The 23263-nt window shown below is 38.2% G+C and overlaps 7 protein-coding genes across 7 annotated transcripts; 2 read left to right on the top strand and 5 right to left on the bottom strand.

Moving 5' to 3' along the window:
- Window positions 1-822: 822 nt before the first annotated feature.
- On the bottom strand, window positions 823-3216 carry LOC111441383 (tankyrase-2). The gene is made up of 6 exons (XM_023078344.1): window positions 2978-3216; window positions 2345-2439; window positions 2177-2255; window positions 1792-1886; window positions 1239-1334; window positions 823-1154 (listed from the first exon to the last, which is right to left on the bottom strand). The coding sequence occupies exons 1-6, from the start codon at window positions 3150-3152 to the stop codon at window positions 1068-1070; spliced, it is 627 nt and encodes a 208-aa protein (XP_022934112.1). The 5' UTR covers window positions 3153-3216; the 3' UTR covers window positions 823-1067.
- A 775-nt stretch (window positions 3217-3991) lies between these two features.
- Window positions 3992-5055, bottom strand: LOC111441352 (zinc finger protein ZAT5-like). The gene has a single exon (XM_023078301.1). It carries the CDS (start codon window positions 4935-4937, stop codon window positions 4176-4178), a length of 762 nt encoding a protein of 253 aa, XP_022934069.1. The 5' UTR covers window positions 4938-5055; the 3' UTR covers window positions 3992-4175.
- A 1773-nt stretch (window positions 5056-6828) lies between these two features.
- Window positions 6829-7935, top strand: LOC111441351 (aquaporin TIP1-1-like). The gene is made up of 2 exons (XM_023078300.1): window positions 6829-7294; window positions 7407-7935. The coding sequence occupies exons 1-2, from the start codon at window positions 6905-6907 to the stop codon at window positions 7776-7778; spliced, it is 762 nt and encodes a 253-aa protein (XP_022934068.1). The 5' UTR covers window positions 6829-6904; the 3' UTR covers window positions 7779-7935.
- Window positions 7936-8771: 836 nt separating this feature from the next.
- Window positions 8772-10483, bottom strand: LOC111442037 (alpha carbonic anhydrase 7-like). Its single transcript, XM_023079285.1, has 5 exons — window positions 10121-10483; window positions 9498-9713; window positions 9262-9426; window positions 9133-9186; window positions 8772-9039 (listed from the first exon to the last, which is right to left on the bottom strand). Exons 1-5 carry the CDS (start codon window positions 10418-10420, stop codon window positions 8947-8949), a joined length of 828 nt encoding a protein of 275 aa, XP_022935053.1. The 5' UTR covers window positions 10421-10483; the 3' UTR covers window positions 8772-8946.
- A 1638-nt stretch (window positions 10484-12121) lies between these two features.
- LOC111442211 (alpha carbonic anhydrase 7-like) lies at window positions 12122-14158 on the bottom strand. The gene is made up of 6 exons (XM_023079505.1): window positions 13900-14158; window positions 13213-13430; window positions 12804-13025; window positions 12551-12712; window positions 12412-12465; window positions 12122-12346 (listed from the first exon to the last, which is right to left on the bottom strand). Exons 1-6 carry the CDS (start codon window positions 13991-13993, stop codon window positions 12257-12259), a joined length of 840 nt encoding a protein of 279 aa, XP_022935273.1. The 5' UTR covers window positions 13994-14158; the 3' UTR covers window positions 12122-12256.
- Window positions 14159-15848: 1690 nt separating this feature from the next.
- Window positions 15849-18306, top strand: LOC111441753 (heparan-alpha-glucosaminide N-acetyltransferase-like). Its single transcript, XM_023078851.1, has 12 exons — window positions 15849-16028; window positions 16104-16241; window positions 16309-16467; window positions 16561-16679; window positions 16750-16861; window positions 16945-17061; window positions 17195-17286; window positions 17443-17509; window positions 17586-17667; window positions 17753-17844; window positions 17940-18083; window positions 18160-18306. Exons 1-12 carry the CDS (start codon window positions 15849-15851, stop codon window positions 18304-18306), a joined length of 1449 nt encoding a protein of 482 aa, XP_022934619.1.
- A 152-nt stretch (window positions 18307-18458) lies between these two features.
- On the bottom strand, window positions 18459-21418 carry LOC111442032 (ACT domain-containing protein ACR10-like). Its single transcript, XM_023079278.1, has 6 exons — window positions 21086-21418; window positions 20667-20885; window positions 20402-20507; window positions 19556-19880; window positions 19105-19389; window positions 18459-18777 (listed from the first exon to the last, which is right to left on the bottom strand). Exons 1-6 carry the CDS (start codon window positions 21237-21239, stop codon window positions 18640-18642), a joined length of 1227 nt encoding a protein of 408 aa, XP_022935046.1. The 5' UTR covers window positions 21240-21418; the 3' UTR covers window positions 18459-18639.
- Between the last annotated feature and the right edge of the window lie 1845 nt (window positions 21419-23263).

Raw genomic sequence — 23263 nt, forward strand, 5'->3', positions numbered from 1 at the left:
CATTGGTGGACTTGAGCTATTACAAATGGTTTAGAGTCAGTCATTGAGCGGTGTGCTAGCAAGGAAAGGATACCAGGGGTTGTTACAAATGGTATTAGAGCCAGTCATTGGAAAGTGTGCAAATGAGGACGGGTTGTTACAAATGGTATTAGAGCCAGTCATTGGAAAGTGTGCAAATGAGGATGTTGGGCTCCAAGAGGGTGGATTGTAAGATCTCACATCAGTTAGAAAATGGAACAAAACATTACCTTTAGGTGTGGAAACTTCACCCTAATAAATGCATTTTAAAACCATAAAGCAAACAACAATACCATAATAAGCCAAAGTGACAATAGTGACAAAGTTGTAAGGAAAGGTTTCCCCTTCACAATAATTTTCTGTCTTTTTGTATTGTGTTCAATGGACTCGTAGCATAAACAGTACTAGGCAACCAATGGCCCCTTCATGTTGGAAAGGCAATCACAGGAAACTCCTCCCCCAACCACAAGTTTGGTTCATAAAGAAAGGAAATATTCACCCCATCCTCTGTTTCTCATCGGTTTCACTACCAACCAGCAATGATCTATGTTTTTGATAAAATGGATCCCATCTGAATTCTTCTTGAATTTAATTTCTAACATATTACAAAAGGATATGAACTTAGTAATATTCACCATCATGTTTCCCAGTTACACTACCAACTAGCAATGATTATGCTGTTCATTTAGCCCCTGTTTATTAGGGGAATCCATCAGATTGTTCAACCTAATATTTTCAGTTCTTGACTATTTTTCATACAAAATTATGTTTTACAATACTCTCTACCTACAAAGGCTCTAAAAAAATCACTTGAATTACTCCAATGTTACTAAATAGAATGCATGCAACCAAAGATTCTAAAATAACACGTCTACCTCTCCAATATTATAAAACTTTCATATCTAGACATGAAAGCGTCTCTGTAGTAGTAGAATAAACTTAAGAAAAAAAAACTGAAACACTATCAACAAAGTTAGAGACAATAAACCTAAAACTGTGAAGCCCAAAAAGTTGCCTAAGTCATTTTAAGCACAGCTATCAGATGGAGCCTACTGACACCCCATCGCCATGTGGGCTGAGGCAGCTTCCAAAATCGTCCTGGCCTCTGTTCCCGGATCGGCAAGTTCAGTTGGGGCCTGTTAAACAGAAGCAATACTTTAGAAAATGGGCACCGCCAAATACAGGAAGATGAAGTTCCAATATTCAGTCAAAATACAAACCTTCCCGTATGTATTCTCCTTGGTGGGAGATGCCCCTGAAGCTAGTAGCAACCTTACAACTGCGGCATGCTCGCCTCTTGCAGCATGATGAAGAGGCTGTAAAAATAATGTTCACAATCAATTTGGTAGCAATGACATTATTGGAACTGATTACTACTCCATGACGGTTTTAAAAGTTTTCTAGAAGGTTATGCTACAAAGATATAGGTACTTATTATCTCTTTTCAACAAGAGCAGGCAGATAACATGCGCTAGCATGTGTGATGTGTAAGAGGATTTCTTAAACTTACAAAAGTCCATTATTCATATTGTTGAAGAAGCAAATGTAACCGTACCACAGCCAAAATTTCTAGAATAATGTTGCCCTGTGCTTTACAGTAAAGCCAAAAAAACTAGGTGTATTTTCTATATTTTATTGCATCAACAAGGAAGGTATAGTTTAACATGGTCGTTGCTACTAGCAAATATCTGCTACGGGCAATTGATAAAACTTAGCTATCTGTTAATCAAAAAGGAGAAAACTTTGGACATCCAAGATAAACCAGCAACTTACAGTGTCACCTTCTGCATCAACTGACTCTACCATCCTCTTCACACCGTCTGTGCCGTTAGCACTATTTATTAGGAATTGTACAATCTCTACATAACCTGCACAGATCATTGGAGGAGAACAAAAAAATGAGACCAGCAAGACTCGATTGGCTTACTCCACACTCCTTGATTGCGGAGCACCATACCGAAAAAGAAAAGAAGAAAAAGCCCATTCCGAAACCTTCACTATCAAGTTCAAGATAATGAAAGAAATTCCAATGGCAAATTTAGGAACCGGATGAAGATCAGATAAAAACAGCACTCAAACGCATAGCAACATTTTGAAGAGCTAAATCTTTTAGTACTGTGAGATCAAAAGTGGAAATTATTTATAACAGCCTACTCACCCCCAGCACAAGCATCATGCAAAGGAATGGCACCATCTTCATCTTGAACCTCCAAGTTTGCCCCTCTTTCCACCAGCAACTATATAAAGAATAATTTATTTAAAAATAAGCCACAAATCATAAAAAGTTCAAAATAAAATATGTTGAAGCTTGCATAGGGTAGCCAACCTGGACACATGGCAGATGGCCATATAGACAGGTAAGGTGTAGAACAGTGTCCCCATCTTCCACAGCGTCATTTATACTTCCCATCGTTAAGTTATCTGCAAGAAAGCCGACAAGGGAGGCAACATTAACATTAAACTCACAACGAGAAAAAGAGCTCCAGCAAAATTAAAACCAGAGTCCTCGATTCACATAGCTTACAGTAAAAAGAATGGATATGAAAGACACTAGTGGTATGAAAATAGAATATCATAAAATGCAAACCACTCAATGAAATGAATTACATGTAGTTTCCTCTTCATGCAACTGATTCTGCATCAACATAAACATAAAAGATACCCACAAAAACTTTCTGAGATTAAATTGTCATAAACCAAAAGAGGAGATCCCAGTAAGACCTCATCACAATTGAAATGAACAAGAAAACCAACATGCATTCATTAAAACTACCATCTTTTCAGAGAAGAGTAATTGAATGATGATCAGGTATTTAAGAAGACGAACGTTGTAAAATTAATCGAAAAAAAGATCATCCCGACATAATCAGGACAGTGAATAATCCAGTAAAATTAACAGAAAAGACTAGCAACAGAACTGGTAGAGAATCGCAGCGCGATTGGAAGGAATGAGTTGAACCTATAGCGTTACGAAGGCCATTAACGTCGCCGAGCTGTGCGGCGGTAGCTAGGGCGCGGAGGTGAGGTGGCGTATCGGAATCGAATTCAATGACACCATTCTCTTCAAAGAGGGCATTATCTTCCTCGTAATCGTCTTCGTCTACGACACCGTTGCGCCTGCCTGGAACCGCCATTAAAGTTCAAGCTTCCTCCGATGATCTCTAGGTCAGAGAAAGCCGAAGGGATTCACAAAACAAATGGCATGCTTATAGTTTCTTCATCTTCGCCAGCAAAAGCCGCCCGGCCCAGCTCTGAACGTTTGACTTCAAAGTTGGACACTTTTGGGCCCTCCGGCCCAACACATTATTTTAATGTAAAATTTGTTATAATTTGATTTTTTTTTAAAATAATATTATATTTTATAGAATATTTTAAATTTAAGGCTAAATTATGAAATATATATATTTATTAAAAGTCCAAATTTAAAATAGTTTACCTTTAACGATGTGTTTGTCGTAGTGATATAACTTCTTCGGATAATTTATTGAGGGAGAGGAAATAGAAACTGTTTTAGTTTTAAAGTGACGTTAAAGTGAGAGGAGAAACACGAGAACCTTACATAATCCACTACTTTCGGTTCGAGTTTTCTCGTTTTCTGTTCCCTTCTCTCTACTTCTACTTTTGGTTCGAGTTTTCTCGTTTCCTTTTCTTTTCTCTCTCTTTTGGCTCGAGTTTTCTCGTTTCCTTTTCCTTCCTCTCTACTTCTCTATCACATGCTTCTTACACGGCGAGAAACTAAATTTGTCGTTTTTTTTTTTTTTTTGTTTTTAATTAATGATCCCAAGAACATAACCAACATGCTAACAAGAAGAAACTAACGCCAACCCACCTTTTTGTTTTTCCTCCAAACAAAATATTCCCCAAAAAAACAAGACTTGTACCATCAACAATTGATGCAAAAATGGTGCCTTTGCGTCCAAATTAAAAAAGAAATCAATACAATTAACAACATTGAAGATTGGTGATCTTGAGTTAGAATTGAACTGAATTGAAGTTAGCCAAATTAATAGATACGCATTAGGAATCGAATTAATGAATTGTATACTCAAATCCAAACCCCAAGAAGGAATTAATTGAATCCCAATTGGGAGTTTTAATTTGCTGCAAATGATGCGATGTTTGAGACAACAGTAGGGGAAAAAAAAAAAAAAAAAAGATCAGTAATGGCAATCCACCAATGGCGATGCGCCGGAGAACACAGCTACCGGTGGCCGGTGCCGGTCTTCCTCCGGCGCCGGAAGGTTAAGATCCAACTCCAACATATTCCTCTTTTTCTTTGACATCAAATCCTGCAACTGCGGAGTTGTAGTAGTAGTAGCGCCTCTAGTCGGATTGGCGGTCAACGCTCTGTGTCTTCTCATATGGCCGCCGAGGGCCTGGCCGGAGGAGAATTCCGCTCCACAAATGGAACACTCGTGAACCTTGGGTTTGATGAGGTCATTAACGGCAGCGGGGGGCGGCGGAGGAGGAGGGCGGCTGGTGGTGGACAATTGCAAGGAGAGTTGGATTGAATCAGAGGGTGTAAAATGGGGTTGCGGAACAGAGGTATTAACAATGTTGTTGAATTTGGGCTTTTTATGGCTAGCTCTATGTCCACCCAAGGCTTGAAAAGAAGGAAAATAACGATCGCAAGTTTTGCACTGATAAAGAAACAACGATTGATTAGCAGCCAATTTTTGTCGAACCAAAACAGGGCTGCTGCTGCTGCTGCTACAAGCCCCTGTTCGAGTTCTCCCCTGCGCCAGAAGCATCAAACAATTAGCCAAATCCTGATCCTCTTCTCCTTCTCGGGCTAACCCAGCGGAGGAGCTAGAACAATCAGCAGCCGAGGATGCGGAAGAAGCAGAGGGCGGTCTCGAGCGTTTGGTTCGCTTGCCCTTCATGATTTGAGCCTGGTTTTCATCTGGGGTTTCAGCCATTTGTGTTGAGGGAATGTTAAGAATAGTGAATTGATTGATATGAAAAAGATGGGCGAAGAATGGAAGTTATATATAGAGAAGAAGAAGAAGAGGAAGCAATGTAAGTAAGAGGAGGCTAAGAAACGAGTGAGATTCGGTTGGCTTTGAAGCAAACCCCACCCATTACTTTTTACGCACGATTCCTTTCTGTAGGATTAGTTTGCAAGCCTGGAACCACAGAATTTGCGCTATTCCCTAACCCCCCCATCTCTCGCAATAACCACAAAGCCCCTCATTTAACTATTACTATTTTATGTGACACAGTCAGTAATTTATGTCATCACATAATGGAGGTTGACCAAAACAAGAACCCACCCACTTCAATCCCGCCGGCTACTATACTTTAACCCAATTATTAACTAAGCATCTTTTCATGGGCCACCCAATCATTGGGGTGTACTACTACACACTACTACAACGTGGGTTGGGTCATTTTAATTTTGCGTCAACCCCGGTTCATAATGCTTTAAAAAGACTTCAAATTTACCAAATTTAGGGTGGTTTGAGAAATGGGTTGTGGTTAAAACGTGGAAAAGTTGGGAAAGTTTGAGTCTTTTTTAGTTGGAAGAAAACGGAGAGAAGAGGGAGAGATAAGGATTATACTTGGCGTGAGGGTGTCGCGGTGGGCGGGCGGTGAGTGCCCGGGAGGCGATGGAACGTTAGGGTGTGTGGCGCACCAGCATCACCAAGTAAAGCATCATCCCATTCATTTTTTTGTTATATTTATTTATTTTAATTGACTTTGCTGTCTGCTACTACTACTACTTCTCCACTACCTTTCTCTTTCTCGACACTTCCAAAAAATAAATTGTTCTTTCAAGAAATTTATATAATATTGGATAAAAACAGATTGTATTATTTAAATTATTAGATTGATAATGATTTGGGTCTTCTATGATTGGCTAGTCGTGGATTATCTTTTCTTCCTGCGTTCTTGCGAGACAAAATATTTTTGACAAACTTTGGTAGGAGTAGCCCTACTCCCACCCGTGTCTTGTTGACTGGACTTGATATCATTAGTAACAGTTTAAGCCCACCACTAGTAAATATTATTTTTCTCTCTGACCGATGTCTATTAGGGAGAGATTCGCACGGTGTTTCCACAGGGTGGGTGTCGGCTGTGCATTTGGGCCGAATGGGCCAAAATATTGGTTCGGGAGTGAGGTTGAATGGGCCAAAATATTGGTTCGGGAGTGAGGTTGAATGGGCCATTCAATTCGAGATGGGCTTCCCTGTATATTTAATTTTTAACATACTTAGAACTTGGTCAAGGGTCAGGGAGTGTGGGTCCACGACACCAATGGAAAACAGAGAGGTCAGTGAGCAGAGCTGGCAGAAAGTACATAGGTCACCAATCATAACTGCCCAGTCACAATGCCAGCTGGTGCTCTATTTTGTATGATGATGTGTACCATCTCTCAGCCGGTGAGCCCCACCCACGTGGCTCCTCCTCATTTTTATTTTTCTTTTTCTTTTTTTCTTCCCTTCCTTTTAGCACACGAAATTTGGTTCCTGGTTCCTTACACTATTAATACACGTGCTAAATTCCTAAAACATACAAAATAGATGTCCTCTTAATTTTAGACATTAATCTTTTAATTTTAGACATTAATCTTTTAAAGCCATGTAAATAATCTTACAATCTACTATCTTGGAGTCCAACGTTGTTATTGCTACGTGTCTAGCTTTATAGCATTTGTAACATCTCAAACTCAAACTCGCCCTTAGTAGTTAAAAATAAAATAAAAATATCGTGAGATAAATATAAAATAAAAATAAATCTGCTGCATTCAGTTTTACCGGCAACCGGCAGTAGTCAGCTGTTCATGGTCCTGTCGATTTCAATATAAACCGTAGGAGGGATTCGGCATTGTCATCCCCCGGAGATATCACTTCCACTGTAACTCCTCTGTCTTATTTACTCCACCATGCCGTTCCAGAGGATAGTAATCGCTGTCGGCCGGCCGGAGGAGGCCACCCATCCCGCCGCCCTGAAGGCCGCCTTGGCCGAGTTCATTTCCACTCTTATCTTCGTATTCGCCGGCCAAGGTTCGGGTCTTGCTTTCTCTAAACTCACCCAGAATTCTCCCACCTCCCCTGCTGCCCTCATCATCGCTTCCTTAGCTCATGGCTTTGCCCTTTTCGTCGGAGTCTCCACCGGCGCCAACATCTCCGGCGGCCACCTCAACCCCGCCGTCACTTTCGGAGCCTTAGTAGGCGGAAACATCACCCTCCTCCGCGGCATTCTCTACTGGATAGCCCAGCTCCTCGGCGCTCTTGTCGCTAACTTGTTGCTTAAATTCGTCATCACGGACGTAGTGAGTCATTTAATTAACCTTCCTCATGGTTAATTTCACAATTAAATATTAAACATTTTCAATTTCAAGCTTCAAATTAAGAGTAATTTTTTGTAATGGTAAATGTTGGCAGGTAATTTCTGGATTCTCACTGTCAGCAGGGGTGGGAGTGTGGGAGGCGCTCGTATTCGAGATCGTAATGACATTCGGATTAGTGTACACAGTTTACGCCACCGCCATCGACCCGAAGAAGGGTGAGTTGGGAGTGATAGCACCCATCGCCATCGGGTTCATAGTGGCCGCCAACATTCTGGTGGGCGGCCCATTCACCGGCGCTTCCATGAACCCGGCCGTGGCCTTCGGACCCGCCGTCGTGGCTGGGTCTTGGGCCCAGCACTGGATCTACTGGGCCGGCCCACTGATTGGCGGCGGCTTGGCCGGCATTGTGTATGAGCTGTTCTTCATTGGGTTCACCCATGAGCCCCTCCCCGCCGCGGAGTACTAAAATTAGAACCACACCCGTGATTGTGGCCCTGTTCTGTAGTAATTAACCATATCTATTTCTTCTCCGTGTTGGTTGGTGTATGGTTGTGTTAATCTCATGTTGTTCTTGAACTTTCTCATCTCATTTTCCTTATGAATGTAATGATTTCAGTCCGTACTCTGTTCTAAACCCAATTTCTAAGTGTAAAAGGAAAAAATGGGGTTAAATTTTAGGGGGATGTGGGATGGGTGCGTGGGACACGTGATGTGTTGTTGACTGGAAATTGGACAAGGAGTGTTTGGATACAAGTAGAGTGTGGACCAGTGGCGCATCCAACGAGGATGAGGCTGACCCGGTGAAGGGGCGTGGCAGCTTTGCAGACACTAACGCTTGGGTTGTGATTCACGTGCTAGTAAATACCATAAGGTCCGGCCCCCTCCTACTCCGTAGAAACTTCTCTCTAATAGAATGTTTTACAATTGTGAGATTGACGGTGATTCGTAACAACATAAAATAGACAATATTTACTCACGGTGGGCTCGAATTTTTACCAATGATATTATCATCAAACACTGAGTGTGTGCCAACGAGGGTGTTGGCCTCCAACCGTGTCGAATTGTGAGATTCCACATTGATTGAAGTAGAGAATGAAATAATCCTTATAATGGGGATTGCAACTTCTCCTAACAGAGGCATTTTAAATACCATGACGCTGTCCAAGGGGGTCAACTATGAGATCGCACATCAGTTGCCCAGAATCATGAGATCTTACCTCAGTTGGAAAAGGGAATAAAACATGTTTAAAAACCGTGGCATGAATGGTAGATTGTAAGAACCCAAATCGATTAGGCAGAATTGTGAGATCCCATGTCGATTGAGGAGGGGAACAAAACATTCCTTATAAAAGTTGATTAAAACGAACAATATCTTTCAGAAAATTCAGTCTTTTAATTTCATTAATCGACAACGAGAACAATCACGAATGAAAATTAATCTCCAACCATATGAGTAAAGAACCAAAACAACCAAATAGAAAAAAACACTTTTGTTTGGAAGACAAAGTCACAATTATTGATTATTGAAATTTCAGAAACATTATCCAAAGCATTTAATAAACATAGGATTTGACAAAATCCCACGGTCTTTTATTCTAAGTAATACGTGGCAGTTAAGAATTGGGCAGAAACGTCTACTCAGCTGCTACACTTCCCACCCATGAGTATGGGTCAAAGTAGGAGACATTTCTACCGTTGATCTTTTGCAAAGGCCTCGCATTCTTCTCCTGCAACAAAAAATGACAAACCATTAATTTCAATTCTCATCCAAACTGTCACTAAATTCCACGACATTTTAATATGGTTGGAACAGAACTTACTTCAACCAAAGCTCGTTTAAGAAGCCGGACTTGATAAGGTGCCACAGTTTGTACCTGAAAAATGAGTATCAATATCAGCATCATCAACCCATGAAAGGGATGAATGAGTATCAAATGCAAAGAATGAACCTTGTCCATGACAGTCCAAGTGACACCTTCAGTACACGGAGGAGTGGTCAGAGATCCCATGTATCTAAAGTATTTCCTTCCTCCAAGCTTTACGTCTCTAGGATCCACTTGCCCAAGAAATTCCACACCTCCATCAATATCTAGATTTTGTATGTCCCTTTCTAACTGAAATCCAACAAGAACGTATGAATTTCAATGATTTTGTGTAATAATAAGGAATTTGTGGATGATTTTACCATATAGATGAATGGATCGAGTGGTCCGTATTCGTATAAAATGCCAATAACAGCTATGTTCTTTGTTACGTTGTTGATGTGGACCATGTGAAGCTCCAAAGGAAACGTTTTGCCATCTTGGGTATGCTCGGAAGGATGATGCCAATGATAATTTACAAGCTGGTAATCAATGTTCTTGATCTTGATTGATCCAGCATCATTTCCGTCCCAATCTACCTGCGTTTTACAGAAAGTTGTGAACTTTGGATTATAAAAACAATAAAAACACGTATTAAAGTAATGGGTAGTCAATTAATTAGAGAAATATTCAAAAAAACAGGTGCTTTTCTTGGTGGGTGGGAATGTTAAGAACCACGAATCTCGTATATATTGTCCACTTTGAACCTAAGCTCTCGTGCCTTTCATCTGGGTTTTTTTCAAAATGGTGCCAAGCCAATACCCTAAATTAGCCGACATGAGACTCCTTCCCAATCATCGTCAACAATCCTCTCCTCGAACAAAGTACACTATAGAGTCTCTTCAGCTCTGATACTATGAGTTTATAAGTAAGAAATAGATTTGTACTCATAAGACAGCTATGAGAGTTTATGCTCGATCCAAGTTAGGAGAAAAGCAATACTTACAACAATTTCATGGCCATCGTTCTTGAGATAGGCATTAGCAGGTCTATGTCTTCGTCTAAGATCACCCAAGCCCTGGTTTAAATGAGCAGTCCATTTTGACAAGGAAATAGGGGACTGGAGTTTGCCATTCTTACACATTCCCCAATCCATATTCAATTCTCCCCAATGCTTAGGCCCTCTGTCGCTACATGGATCATAGCTGAACTCCCCACCGACCTTCGCTGCTGATGCTGCTGCTGCTCCACTTGATAGCAATGATAAGCAACAGATAGCTACCATGAGAAGATGAGGGGCTTCCATTTCTTGAGAGCTATGCAAGCAAATGGAAATTGGTCACAAAAATGATGTGCCCATCCCACCCATTTATATACTATTTTCTTGTGCATGGATTCCAAGTCTGAATACTATCATATTCCATCAACCTTTTTCATACTCAAACCCTATTGGATGAGAGGTTGGGAGGAATATTATTCCACGTTTTTTTTCAAAAAATTCAATGCTTTATTGTTGCTTTTACAAAAATAATTACTAAAACATATGAAAAAAGAATCTAATGCTTTAATCCAATAATTGTATCATGTTTGTTTTGCTCGGTTACTCAGTTACGTATCAACACCAGTCTCATGCGTTTGCTAGGGAGAGGTTTTCACACTTTTACAAGAAATGTTTCCTTCCCTTATACAACCAATATGAGATCTCACAATCTACCCCCTTGAGACCCAACGTCCTCGCTAACACATCTTCGTCTTCCTCTCTAACCAACGTGGGATCTCACAATCCACCTCCTTGAAACTCAACGTTCTTACTAACACACTCCACCTCATTTGTAGCGATCCAAGCTCGTCCTTAATAGATATTGTCCGTTTTGACCTGTATCGTCGTCAGTTTCACAATTTTAAAACATGTTTGCTAAAAGAGAAGTTTTCAGACTTTTATAAAAAATGCTTCGTTCTCGTGTTTCCGACATACGTGGGAGCTCACATATCAGTAGGGAATTTTTTACTCTTCTATCGAGTAGAAGATTTAACTTTTCAAATTATGGATCCTATCATTAATAAATTATTGCATTATAAAATGGCATAAGCATGAAACGTGTGTGTTTGTAAATTTACATAAAAGTCCATCGATAAAGTGAAAATATAGGGGCAGGTGAACCAACTCCAACGCCAATATCAACTTTTGTTTAATACTTAAATAAAATAAAATACAAATATTTAGCCTTTAAAAAGATAATTTTAACATTTAAAACATTTAGAACGGAATTAGTAATAACCTAAATTAGATAATTATCAATTACTTGGAAACTAATTTTTCGTGTCAAACTTTTCTTTTTCCTTCAACAATCAAACCGTAACTCAATAATTGCATCTCATTCATGTTTTTTTTTCTGGAAAACAATAAATATAATAAAAATAAAAATAAAAACGTGTTCAACTTTAAAATAAATAAATTCAAAAAAAAGTTACTCATCATTTTAAATTATAACACTTTATGTTTTCTATTTATAGTTATTCAACTTTCCACGTGTTCATCATTTTTTAACCAAATATTTTAAGAGAATATATATACAGTAAACTGAATCATGTATATATTCATTGCGCTGTATTTTAAAATTATACAGTGCATTTTCTATATGGATCAATATAAATTTCTAGCATTCATTTTTGTGTTCATTTAGATCGTGTATGGTCGTGTCATCGTAACACTTTCTACATATTTATATTTTGATTTTTACAGCTAATTATTTTTTAATGAGAGGGCTGCCACGTTTCCTTGTTGGAAAGGAGATAAGTCTTGCAAACATTCCAATTTTCCCACGTGTCTAATTAAAAAAAAAGCTGAGTTGGAGATTAATTTTTTTAGAAGATAAATTATAATTTTAGTTTCTTACGACTCTTAAATTTTTAATTTTGTGGAAAATAAAAAAAAGAAAAAAAAGTATAGTATGAGTTGTATAAAAGGAAAAATTAAAATCATTGCGAATAATAATAATAATAATAAAAAAGAATAGCAACATTATTATTATTATTATTTGAGGATAAAAATGAGACAATAGGTGATAAATAAAGGAAATAATTAAATTCTCAAATATCCTAAAAGGAAAAAAAAATAATAAATATATATTTATATATAATTTCAATTGATTATGTGCGTTGGATTTGGATCATAAAGGTCGACGTGTCGTCCATTATGTGGTTGGATTGGTCTTGCATTCCTCTCTGCAGACTGCAATTCACAATAAATAATTAAATGGTTTTAATTAAAAAAAAAATTAAAAAGTTGATACTTACATCGTGAACCGCTGATCTGAGAAGGCTCACTTGTTCCCGTGAGACTGTTTGTACCTGATAACAATAATAATAATAATTATTATTTTTTATATCCTAATGTAATTTAATTTGAAACAAAAAATAATAATAATAATAATACCTTTTTGTTAATGTTCCAAATGACACCCTCAGTACAGGGAGGGACAGTGAGGGATCCCATGTATCTATAATACTTCTCCCCACCCATTTTGATTCCTCTTGGATCTATCCTTCCTGCATTTTTCTCCTTTGCTTCACCCAATTCCTTTATTTTTCTACTCATCTATCAACATTTCAATATATACTTCAATTTAAATTCCATCAAATTCAACACATTAGCATTAAATTTTATATGCTTTTCATTATTGGGTCACCTTGGCCAGGAACGGATCGGGACGACCAATCTTGTAGAACACGCCAACAACCGCAATCGGATATTTGGCGTCTGGGTTTGAGCTTTGGTGAACCAAATGAACTTCTAATTCGTAGCTTCTTCCATTAAGGGTGTGTTCAGAAAGCGAGTGCCAATGAGCTTGCTGAAGAACATAATTTGTTCCGTTGATCTCGATTGATCCTGCGTCTCCCTCCCACTTAATCTGTTGGATCAATTATTGTATTGTATTATATATTATAAAGTTGAAGGATGGATAGCTGTTAAGGATAGTTGACCGTTCAATATAAGATATTTGCCTTACATTACGGCTTATCATATTTGTATCTAGATATTTGTCTTGTAATGAACGGTCAACTATCCTTAATAATAGTAAATTTATGTAACGTTACCGTAATGTCGTGGCCTCGATTCTTGAGAATGGCCATGGAGGGTTTGTATTTCCTCTTTAGTTGACCTAAACTTTTGACAACTTTGACTCTTTTGCTTGACAAATCAATGGGAGATTGCATGTCGCCATTGTTGCATGTCGCCCATTCTTTTTTAATCTCGCCCCATCTCGTCGGCCCTTTCTTGCTCCCTTTTATGTAGTTAAACTCGCTCTCATCCTCTACAGATTTTCATTAGAGTGAGTCCTACGTTGACTAATTTAGAGAATGATCATGAGTTTATAAGTAAAGGAATACATGACCATTGGTATGAGACCTTTTAGGGAAGCCCAAAGTAAAGCGATGGGAGTTTATGCTTAAAGTGGACAATATCATACCATGGTGGAGATCACTGATTCCTATCATGATATTAGAGTCATGCCCTAAACTTAGCCACGACAATAGAATCCTCAACTATCAAACAAAGATCGTGAGTCTCGATTAAGGGGAGGCTATTCGAGAGCTCCATATGCGTCAGGGGAAGATTGTTGGGAGTGAGTCCCACATTGGCTAATTTAGGGAATGATTATGCCTTTATAGGTAAAGGAATACAAAGTGGACAATATCATACTATCGTAGAGAGTCGTGACTTCTAATAATCAGAATACACACCATTTGAAAAAAGACATGGATTATGATATAAGAACTTACCGACTTCCTGCGCGGTGGCACACGACCAGAGCAGGGCGGAGATTAGGCAGACGACAAAGGTCAACGCAGAAGCTCTTTGGATTAGCATCGCCATGGTAACAAAGTTGCAGAAGATTGTGAAGAGGGGAGAGGGGATTTATAGGCGGAAATGGGCTGTGTCTGCTTCGTGTTGGTTTCTTGGTGAAGGCGGCGGCCACGACGGAGGAGGAGGGCGTTAAACAATTATTTCATCAAGGTTTGAAATTTGAAATTATATTCAATGATTAATATTAGTTTATATGATCCTTCATATCTGTTTTTTGTCATCTTGTGTTTGTAACCCTGAATTTAAGAATGTTTATATTTATTGTGGTTTAAAAATTTAAATGTTGTATACACGTTCAATTAAAAACGATAATAAGTACAACCCCACATGTTTATATTTAATATATTTAATATATTTAATCACGTGGTTTTGATTTAAATTTGTCGTTTTATCCTATGATTGTTATACTAACTTTTACTACGTTCAATATAATTTCATTAAAATGCTAATGACGTTTATAATATAATTAGTTTAATCACATATATTATTTATTAAGATTTAAAAAAAAAATAATAAATAAGAGTGGTTGAGCGGCTATTTCCAATCGATTAATTAATTAATTAATTATAATTATTCTAGAAGGAGGGGAAAAAGATAAAAAAATAAATAATAATAAAATAGAATTTCCTTTTTTTTGGGAAGGCTGGGGCGGCTTTTGGGTGAAACAAAAGCGTGATATTTGGATTTAAAAATAATATAGAAAGCTTAACAATTTTGACTCTCTCTCTCTCTCTCTAGAGCTTAATTAAATTTTTGTGTTTCATCATAGCTTACACATAAAAATGTATGTTTTTTTTTTCTAACACATTAGCTTCCTCCTATTTATACGTCAAACTTGTCGACTGTTATGGAGTTGATCTAAAGAAAAGTTTTGGAACGGATTACTTTGATGATCAAGATCAAGAGTGAAGAAAACTCGTGATTTGAATCACTTCATAAGAGTTTGATCGATACCGCTTGAATGACTCTAACATGCAAGTTCTAAACGCAAAGTAAAAATTTAACTTTCAACGAGACTAAAATAAAACTCTATTCTTTTCAATTTCAAGATGTGATGTTCGGGAAGTCCTGATGAGATGAGTGACACGCGGCCCTGTTCTCGATGGTATGACTGAGCAAGATGTGATGGCTGACCCCAAGAATTGGGATGGCGTCAAGGCATATGAATCATGTCGATGGGGATCGAGATAACAAGATGAGATGCGATGTTGCACTGAGAGACCTTGGCCTCGAGCAGAGGCAAGGTCGGGCAGAATGATTTGGCCTGGTGTAAAGGCAAGTTAGATGTGTCGCAGACGATTGAACATACACGTGCAAACGGCGTGTGTGGTTGAACAAGCTTGGATTCCGCACAAGTGATGTTCGATTGACGAAGACAAACCTTGCCTAAGGTCCGATGCTACAAAGCCGGAGCAAAAAATATATATGGGCCCTTAAGGCTGGTCGAAAGGAAAGAACAATCCTTGTAATTAGACTTTGAAGTATGAAAATTCCTTGATCATAGTTCATATCACATCTGCTCACGATTAAACGTGTATAACAAAAAAAAAAAAAAAAAACATGATTATGATAATTAAAGAAAGGAATCATGTTTGAGAAAAACAAGGAATGAAGCAGACGTAATATAGGCCATTTCTCTCAAATCCTTCATTTGTTGGATTATCACAGTCTCTTTGACTAACTTGAATATTAATTACATATGTTTTTTAAACTTATATCATCCATGATTCTCCGGCCGGCCTTGTCTTATTGCCTTCTCTTTCTCTTCCCCTGTATCGCCATTGTCATATTATATATGTTATGATATCCATTATCCCAGAGAGTAGTATGATTCTGTGAGCTTCCTTTTGTTAAAGGGTTATCCATGGAACAACGGCTGAGTAACACAGAATCATTTCCTAACCAAAAACAAGACGATGTTATAATTGATTGTAGTAAAGAGGAGGCAGTGGCAGTGGCAGTTGCAGCGGCGGAAGAGCCGCCGGTGACACAGAAGCCCAAAAGGGTCGCCACTTTAGATGCTTTCAGAGGCCTTACTATTGTGGTTAGCACTTCACAAACCCCATCAAATAAACATTTCCAAATTAGTTACTATGTTTGTGTGTGTTATGTGCTGCAGTTAATGATATTGGTAGACGACGCTGGCGGAGCATACTCACGAATCGACCACTCGCCGTGGAATGGTTGCACGTTGGCGGACTTCGTGATGCCATTTTTCCTCTTCATAGTCGGAGTCGCCATTGCACTTGCTTTCAAGGTATTTCTTTATCGTCTTGTTTGATGACTATTTAGTTTTCATTGACTGAATTTGAAATGTGTTGCAGAAAATTCCGAGTATAAAACAAGCAGCGAAGAAGATATGTGTAAGGACTGTAAAGCTTGTGTTTTGGGGCCTAATTTTGCAGGGAGGATACTCTCATGCTCCTGATGATCTTCAATATGGTGTTGATATCAAACACATTCGATGGTGTGGCATTCTTCAAGTATTGTTCAACAAAACCGTTCTCCTGCATCTATTCTCACCTTTTATACTTACAAATGTTTGTGTTATTTAAAAATCATGGGATGATTTGCAGAGGATAGCGTTGGTTTACTTTGTGGTAGCCATGATTGAAGCTTTCGCCACCATAGGAAGGCCAAGGGTCATCTTGGACGATGGCCATATCTCCATTTTCACAGCATATCGTTGGCAATGGTGGGCTTCAGATCTCTCCCTCTCTGTGTTTTTCACTGTCTTTTCACATTACACATTGCTCTCTCTGCAGGATTGGAGGGTTTGCAGCCATGGTTATATACGTTATTACAACCTATGCGCTCTATGTTCCAGATTGGAGCTTCTCAGTGCTGGACGCCGACAAGCAGCTGCAGCATTACACAGTAAGCCTCCTTTGGCTCAAATTTTAAGCTCCACTGTGTATTTATCTTCTTAATTATGACTTAAAACTCGTGTTGGTTTTCAGGTAGTTTGTGGGGTTCGAGGCCACTTGGGTCCTGCCTGCAATGCCGTAGGCCATGTTGATCGCAGAGTTTGGGGCGTTAACCATCTCTATGCCTACCCTGTTTGGAGTCGCCTCAAGGTTTTATATGGGATGTTGATCAATAATAATGATAAAAGTTGTGATTTTTGTTTGTGAATCCAAGACTGTTGCATGGAACATACTATTGGATATAGTTTCTAAAGGCTTGTTGAATGTGTAACAAATGATTTAGGACTGTACGTTTAGCTCACCGAACGATGGCCCTCTTCGGAATGACGCTCCAAGTTGGTGTCTAGCTCCGTTTGAGCCTGAGGGATTGTTGAGGTTTGACAATTTTTTCTTCGGGTTCAAACTTTTGTCCTTTTAGTTGAAAATATAAGCTTAAACTAGTTGGACGATGCTCAAGCGAGCGAAATTTTGCACAATCTGAAGGAGACAAGGAAAAGTTGGATTAATTTGGCTTTCTTTTGTTGGTTTCAGTTCTGTTTCGGCCATTGTTTCTGGCACCATTGGCGTCCATTATGGCCATGTTCTGATTCATTTCAAGGTATAGAACAGACTCCAATTCAGTTGAATGTATGGATTTGCAGTCCTAGATTAAGAAAGTGGAGACTTTTTTGCAGGCGCACTCTCAACGGCTCAAGCAATGGATGGCAATGGGGCTTGGCTGCTTTGTGATTGGCATCATCCTTCATTTTACAAACGGTTTGCTTTCATGATCATACCAAGTTCAAAACACTTACCAAACAATCTCCACTGAATCTAAGTCAGTATTGTACTGAATTTGCAGCCATTCCTATAAACAAACAGCTTTACAGTCTTAGCTATGTCTGCTTCACAGCAGGAGCAGCAGGGATAGTTTTCTCAGGCTTCTACATTCTGGTAAAACTAAAATCCAAATCTCATTTAAACCCATTTTTCATCTCTGAATCTCTAGCATTTTAGTTTCATAGATGTCTCTTCCTCCATCGACACAGATCGACGTTTGGGGGTTCCGAAAGCCATTCTTATTTCTGGAATGGATAGGAATGAATGCAATGCTGGTATTTGTAATGGCAGCTCAGGGAATCTTTGCAGCTTTTATCAATGGATGGTACTATAAAGCTCCCGAAAACTCCCTAGTAAGTATCCTTTTCTCTCTGACACATGTCCTTCAAATGAATCAGATTAATGACGGATGATCAATAATATAAACAGGTTCATTGGATTCAAAAGCATGTGTTCATCAATGTTTGGCACTCAAGGAAACTGGGAACTCTGCTATATGTGATATTTGCTGAAATAGCATTCTGGGGAATAGTTGCAGGGATTTTGCACAAGCTGGGAGTGTACTGGAAACTGTGAAGAGTTAGCAAACCTTAAGGCAGACGCTATGGAAAAAGCATCAAATTTCTGTTCTTAGTTTTCTTTCACTCTCAGGTTGTTGTTTCATCTTATTTCCAGCACGTTTCTTTTCAAAATGGTAACGGGTGCTCTGTATAAAGTTGAGACCAATAGAGCTCTTAAGGCAGTTCTTTATAAAAAGAGTTGAATATATCCAATTTTACATCATAATTCACACGATCCTGTCCCATTAGAATACAGAGATGACATGTTACAAGCATCAATAAGATTAGGAGGAGGAGCCCATCCTAACCTGGAAAAGAGAGCTTTGTTTTCAGCTTTCGGATTTTCGTACTACGCCCATCCCATCAACATCTTTCGGACTCCGTCCTTGATCTTGTTTCTGGGAACCGAAGATCCAGCACCTTCATCAAGCATGACTCTGTACACTTCCCATTCTTGGTCTCCTATCAAGTAGCGTCTGATTTCTGCCTGAAAGACCAATCTCATTGTAGTTAAGCTTTGCCATCATATACACCAAAAGCAAAATATATACATATATCATGAAGGGAACATTCTCCAGATGAATTGCCAAAACTAAAATTTGAAGAGCTAAATCTCAAATCCGAGACTTCACCACATCAGAAGGCAAAGAGTACAAAGAATTTTGAGGAATATATCATAGGGGTGATATCCTTTTCATATGTTAATCTGGGAGAATACCAGAAAGATGCTATGGATGTATGAAAGAAATGAAATATTGCAAGGATGACATCGAATAGTTCCATAAATTATTGTAAGAAGACTGATGAGAATTACCAAAAAAATACCGATGTCGAGCAATTTTAGAGCAAGAGTGATGTTATAAAACACAAGAGGTCGACCCTTGCCAGATAACTCAGTCGGGTTTGCCACCAAGAGTTCTGTGTCGGGACCTCTGCTCAAAACAGTTACTCTGAGGGGATGAATCAGTTCCATCCGTAAGCGTGTTGACAAAACATTCTGCTTGCTTTGGTCTAGAATCTTCTTTCCATCAGCTTGCACGATGAACAAATCGATCTCACAGCTTCTTCTCTCCTTCTTATTGAAGCGTCCATAAGAGATCTGGCTACACAATTGAGTTTAAATATAGATAACAGAACCTGAACTATGCAGTGCAAGACAATAAAATAGTGGTAATAATCAGACACAATAGAATTGGGTGCCCATATTTCTGATAACTTCTGAAACAAATGTTACTTAGACATTGAAATGAATGAATGTTATATACCTGAATGTTGTAATCCTTAAGAGTTCTCATAATGTCATAAATAAGACCTTTGTGATCTTGACAGACAATTTGGACAAGGGTATGAGAAGGACTGAGCGAGTTGTCCAGGGTGACAGAGACATCTTTAGCACCTGATGATGTGGTAGGTGAATTTTCATTTAAATCAGGTTCTTTTGCTATTTCAGATGGAAGAGACGACGCCTGCGAGCATAACATAACCTCAGCGCCAATCATCTCTATTTCACAACTAATCATTGCATCCCCCAAGACATGCTTCAAGTGGTCACACGTGTCCCGCTGTCTCTTTGTTGTGTGCATAAGCTCCCTAATGGAAACACAAAAATGAAAATACGTTTTCTGAAACAAGGAAAAAGGAAACACCATACATTAGTATGTAGAAATTATATATATACATTCATGTCAAACACGAGTTGGGGTTTCTCTCTTCAAGGTCTGCAATTGTACATTCGACATTTACGGTTTCCCTTATTCTGCTACTATGTTGGCATCATCTCAGGAGCTGCCAAACCCAACCCTTCCCACCCCTCTGCTCACAGGTAAAGGAAAAAGAATGGAGACTGCGAAGTGGTAGAACGGAAAGCTCGTACTAGAAGTCTTGGCCACACAAGATTACTTACAATCTAACCTACAATGAAGGAACACCGTGCAAACACCACTGCCCAATCATACTACAATGTAACCTGAATTGAACTATTTATGCAAGCAATACTGTTCTAGCTCTCATGAAACCATGAATCCATCCCCCACACAAGCCAATCAAAATGAATTTAATCCTTGGGAAACACATAAGTTACACATTGCAGATAAATAAAGCTCGATGTAAACCTGGTGTCAATGATGAAAAACAAATCCATCACTTTTCCATCTGGGGTAGTCGACACTTTCACTTTCTCTATAAGAAGCTCAAGTTCGCAAAGAACGGATGTTACATCTACAAAGAAACCACTCTCTTCAGATTAGAGACAGATATGACAAGCAAGACAAATGGAAACAAACAGATGAGACAAGAAGAACAGTATTCTACAGTTTGCTCTCTTTTTCCTCGTACGGTTGTACTCATAGCACACGTTGAAGGGAGGAAATTACAAACCGTGCAAAAGCCCTCTTCTGTCATGGCAACAAAACTTCAAAAGAAACATATCGGAGGGCTTTGAAGACTGTGGCTCGGGGCGGAAATAAACAAGCGTAGCAGCTGAATAACAAGAAGGGCAAACCTCCACCAGCCTCTGTTTCAATAATCCCCACCTCGTCGACGAATTTCCAGTCACCCACAACACTATGTAGCACCATTTACCATCGGTTGTAACATCTTCATCATGGTATTGACAAATTCACAAGATTAGCAAGACCATCAAATCACTAATTGAAATAAATCAATCCAAAAAAGAAAAAAAAAGAAAAAAAAAAGACACCCAATCGCCCACTACCTGTTTGATTTGAATACCGAAAACGAAAACCTAACCACGACGTCTAAAATCAAAGAAAGAAACGATTTGATGATTCACTCACCGCCTCGGACAATGTTTAGACCAAAGAAGAGAATTACGCGGCACAAGTCGCAGCCCAACCCAGTCTTATCGGGGCAATTGACAGTGATGACGCTAGGCTCATCGTGTTTCTCCGACGGCCTGATAAGCACAACATCGTCAAGCAAAATACCCATATCTTTGTTTCTTGGTTTTTTCTCTTCTTCCTCGTCGGTTAGGCTCTGAGATTCAGAGTTCACCGATGGGGTCTCTAGCAGCAAAAAAACATAGAATCCATTAATCCATAAAATACATTTTAATTGACCAAAAAGCCCTTCACAATCCCAAATATTCCCTCTTCCTAACACAATCTAGAATAAACAAATGCTTTCCAAATAATATTTATAATCAATTCGGACTCTCCCTCTCTCGATAAATTCATAAAAAAATAATTCCAGTTTTTAGTAAAGATATTTTTTTTAAAAAAAAATCTTAGAAGAGGGGTGCAATTTCGTAAATAGAGAAAAAAGTGAGGGTTCATGTTCATGGCTTGAATGTATGATATTTGTAGAATTATTTTTTTGTGATGAACAGAGAAAAGTATAGAAGGTGACAAAAGGACAGAACAGCTAAAAGTTTCTTATTTTCTTTGTATTAATATTTTTCTAAATTAAACCCAAATTTTGTATTTTAATTTTTTTTAAAAAAATTAAATTGATGGTGAGGTGCTTACCGCTTACCAAATTGCTTTTTTTCAAGAAATGATAATAAAAAAATCGTCTAATATTGTCAATTGTCCTTTTCTTCATTTTGTAATTTTTAATGTCAATCCATTAACTATAAAATATATATTGATAAATTTTTAATACAAATTCAAGACCCATTTGTTGATTAAAGCCTATGGATTAATCTCAAACAGTGTTTTTCTTTTGCTTTTTATTTTTATTTTTCAATTTTCTTTATTTAAAGATTACTTTGTTTTCTTTTATTGGAAAAGGATGCATGCTTAGATTCCAACACGTTTTTTTTCCTTTTCTTTTTAGCTATTTTGGATTCAGATATTTTGAATCGAAGAAGAGAAAAGGAATATCCATTCTTAAAAAAATATAATGATTAAAACTTTTCAAAGTTTTATTCCTTAATATTCATATACTTTTCATATATTCATATATTACAAGGTGTGGCACTAAATATCATGTTTAATTAGGTAAACTATCGAGTTACCTAAAACATTATAATATCAAGGGATATAAATTTATTTTGAAAATAACTATAAAAAAAATGACACTTCAAAGTAAAATAAAACAAAACATTTGTGTTTAAACCGTATTGTTAAACACTAACAAATCCCATTGTTCATTAATCAATAAAATCAAACCTTTCAACAAAAAAAAAACCTCCAAAAGTGTGGATGAGAAAGAACAGGAATCACATCCAATTGACTTTGGATAAGAATCTGCTCACCACATGTGTCCTATTGTTGGATTCCACCAAAGCCCTCTCCACTCTCTCTCTCTGTCTTTAAAGCAAAGAATTTGATTGGCTTACCCAAAATTAATAGCATTATGTGAATAATGTGCTGAAACACTCTGTTTGGCATTATGGTGTAATGCACAATATTGGCTTCTTTCTATATACAATTGCACTATTCTTACTCTATATAATGTCTGTCACTATCTATACTAAAAAAAAAGTTGAATGGACAAAGCATTGATTTAACCTCCTTTAAGAGACGTATGCGGTAAGAACTTACCTTAAGAACGAAATAGAGAGTGAACAAAAAAAGAAATCTCCATTAGCTAAATGGTAATAGACCGACCTAATTGTTCTTCTTAGGCTAGAATTCCAGTCCTTTTGAAGCGATATATCATTGGTGAACTTGGAGGTTTTGAAAAGGATTCTTCTTCTTTACCCTCCAAAGAATCAGTATAAAATCCATTCGAGGGAACATGAAGCTTTATATACATGAACTATACAGAGGAGTTATGTACGTTTTGTCTTCTGGGTTATGGAGGATGGTTTAACAGGGTATGCAATCCAATCCAATCCACTCCACTGATAGAGATAGACCAACAAATTATGCCCTTTGTGGCTGTGATTTTTAATACAACAAGGTTGCTTTCCTTACACAGCCCACTTGCCTCCCCAGAAAGGTAAGTCAATAAAATAAATAATGCTATACGTACAAACACTGCCACTTTCATAGCCATAAATAAAGACT

The sequence above is a fragment of the Cucurbita moschata genome, unplaced genomic scaffold (genome assembly GCF_002738365.1).
Source record: "Cucurbita moschata cultivar Rifu unplaced genomic scaffold, Cmos_1.0 Cmo_Scf00004, whole genome shotgun sequence".
In the NCBI taxonomy this organism is placed as follows: Eukaryota; Viridiplantae; Streptophyta; class Magnoliopsida; order Cucurbitales; family Cucurbitaceae; genus Cucurbita; species Cucurbita moschata.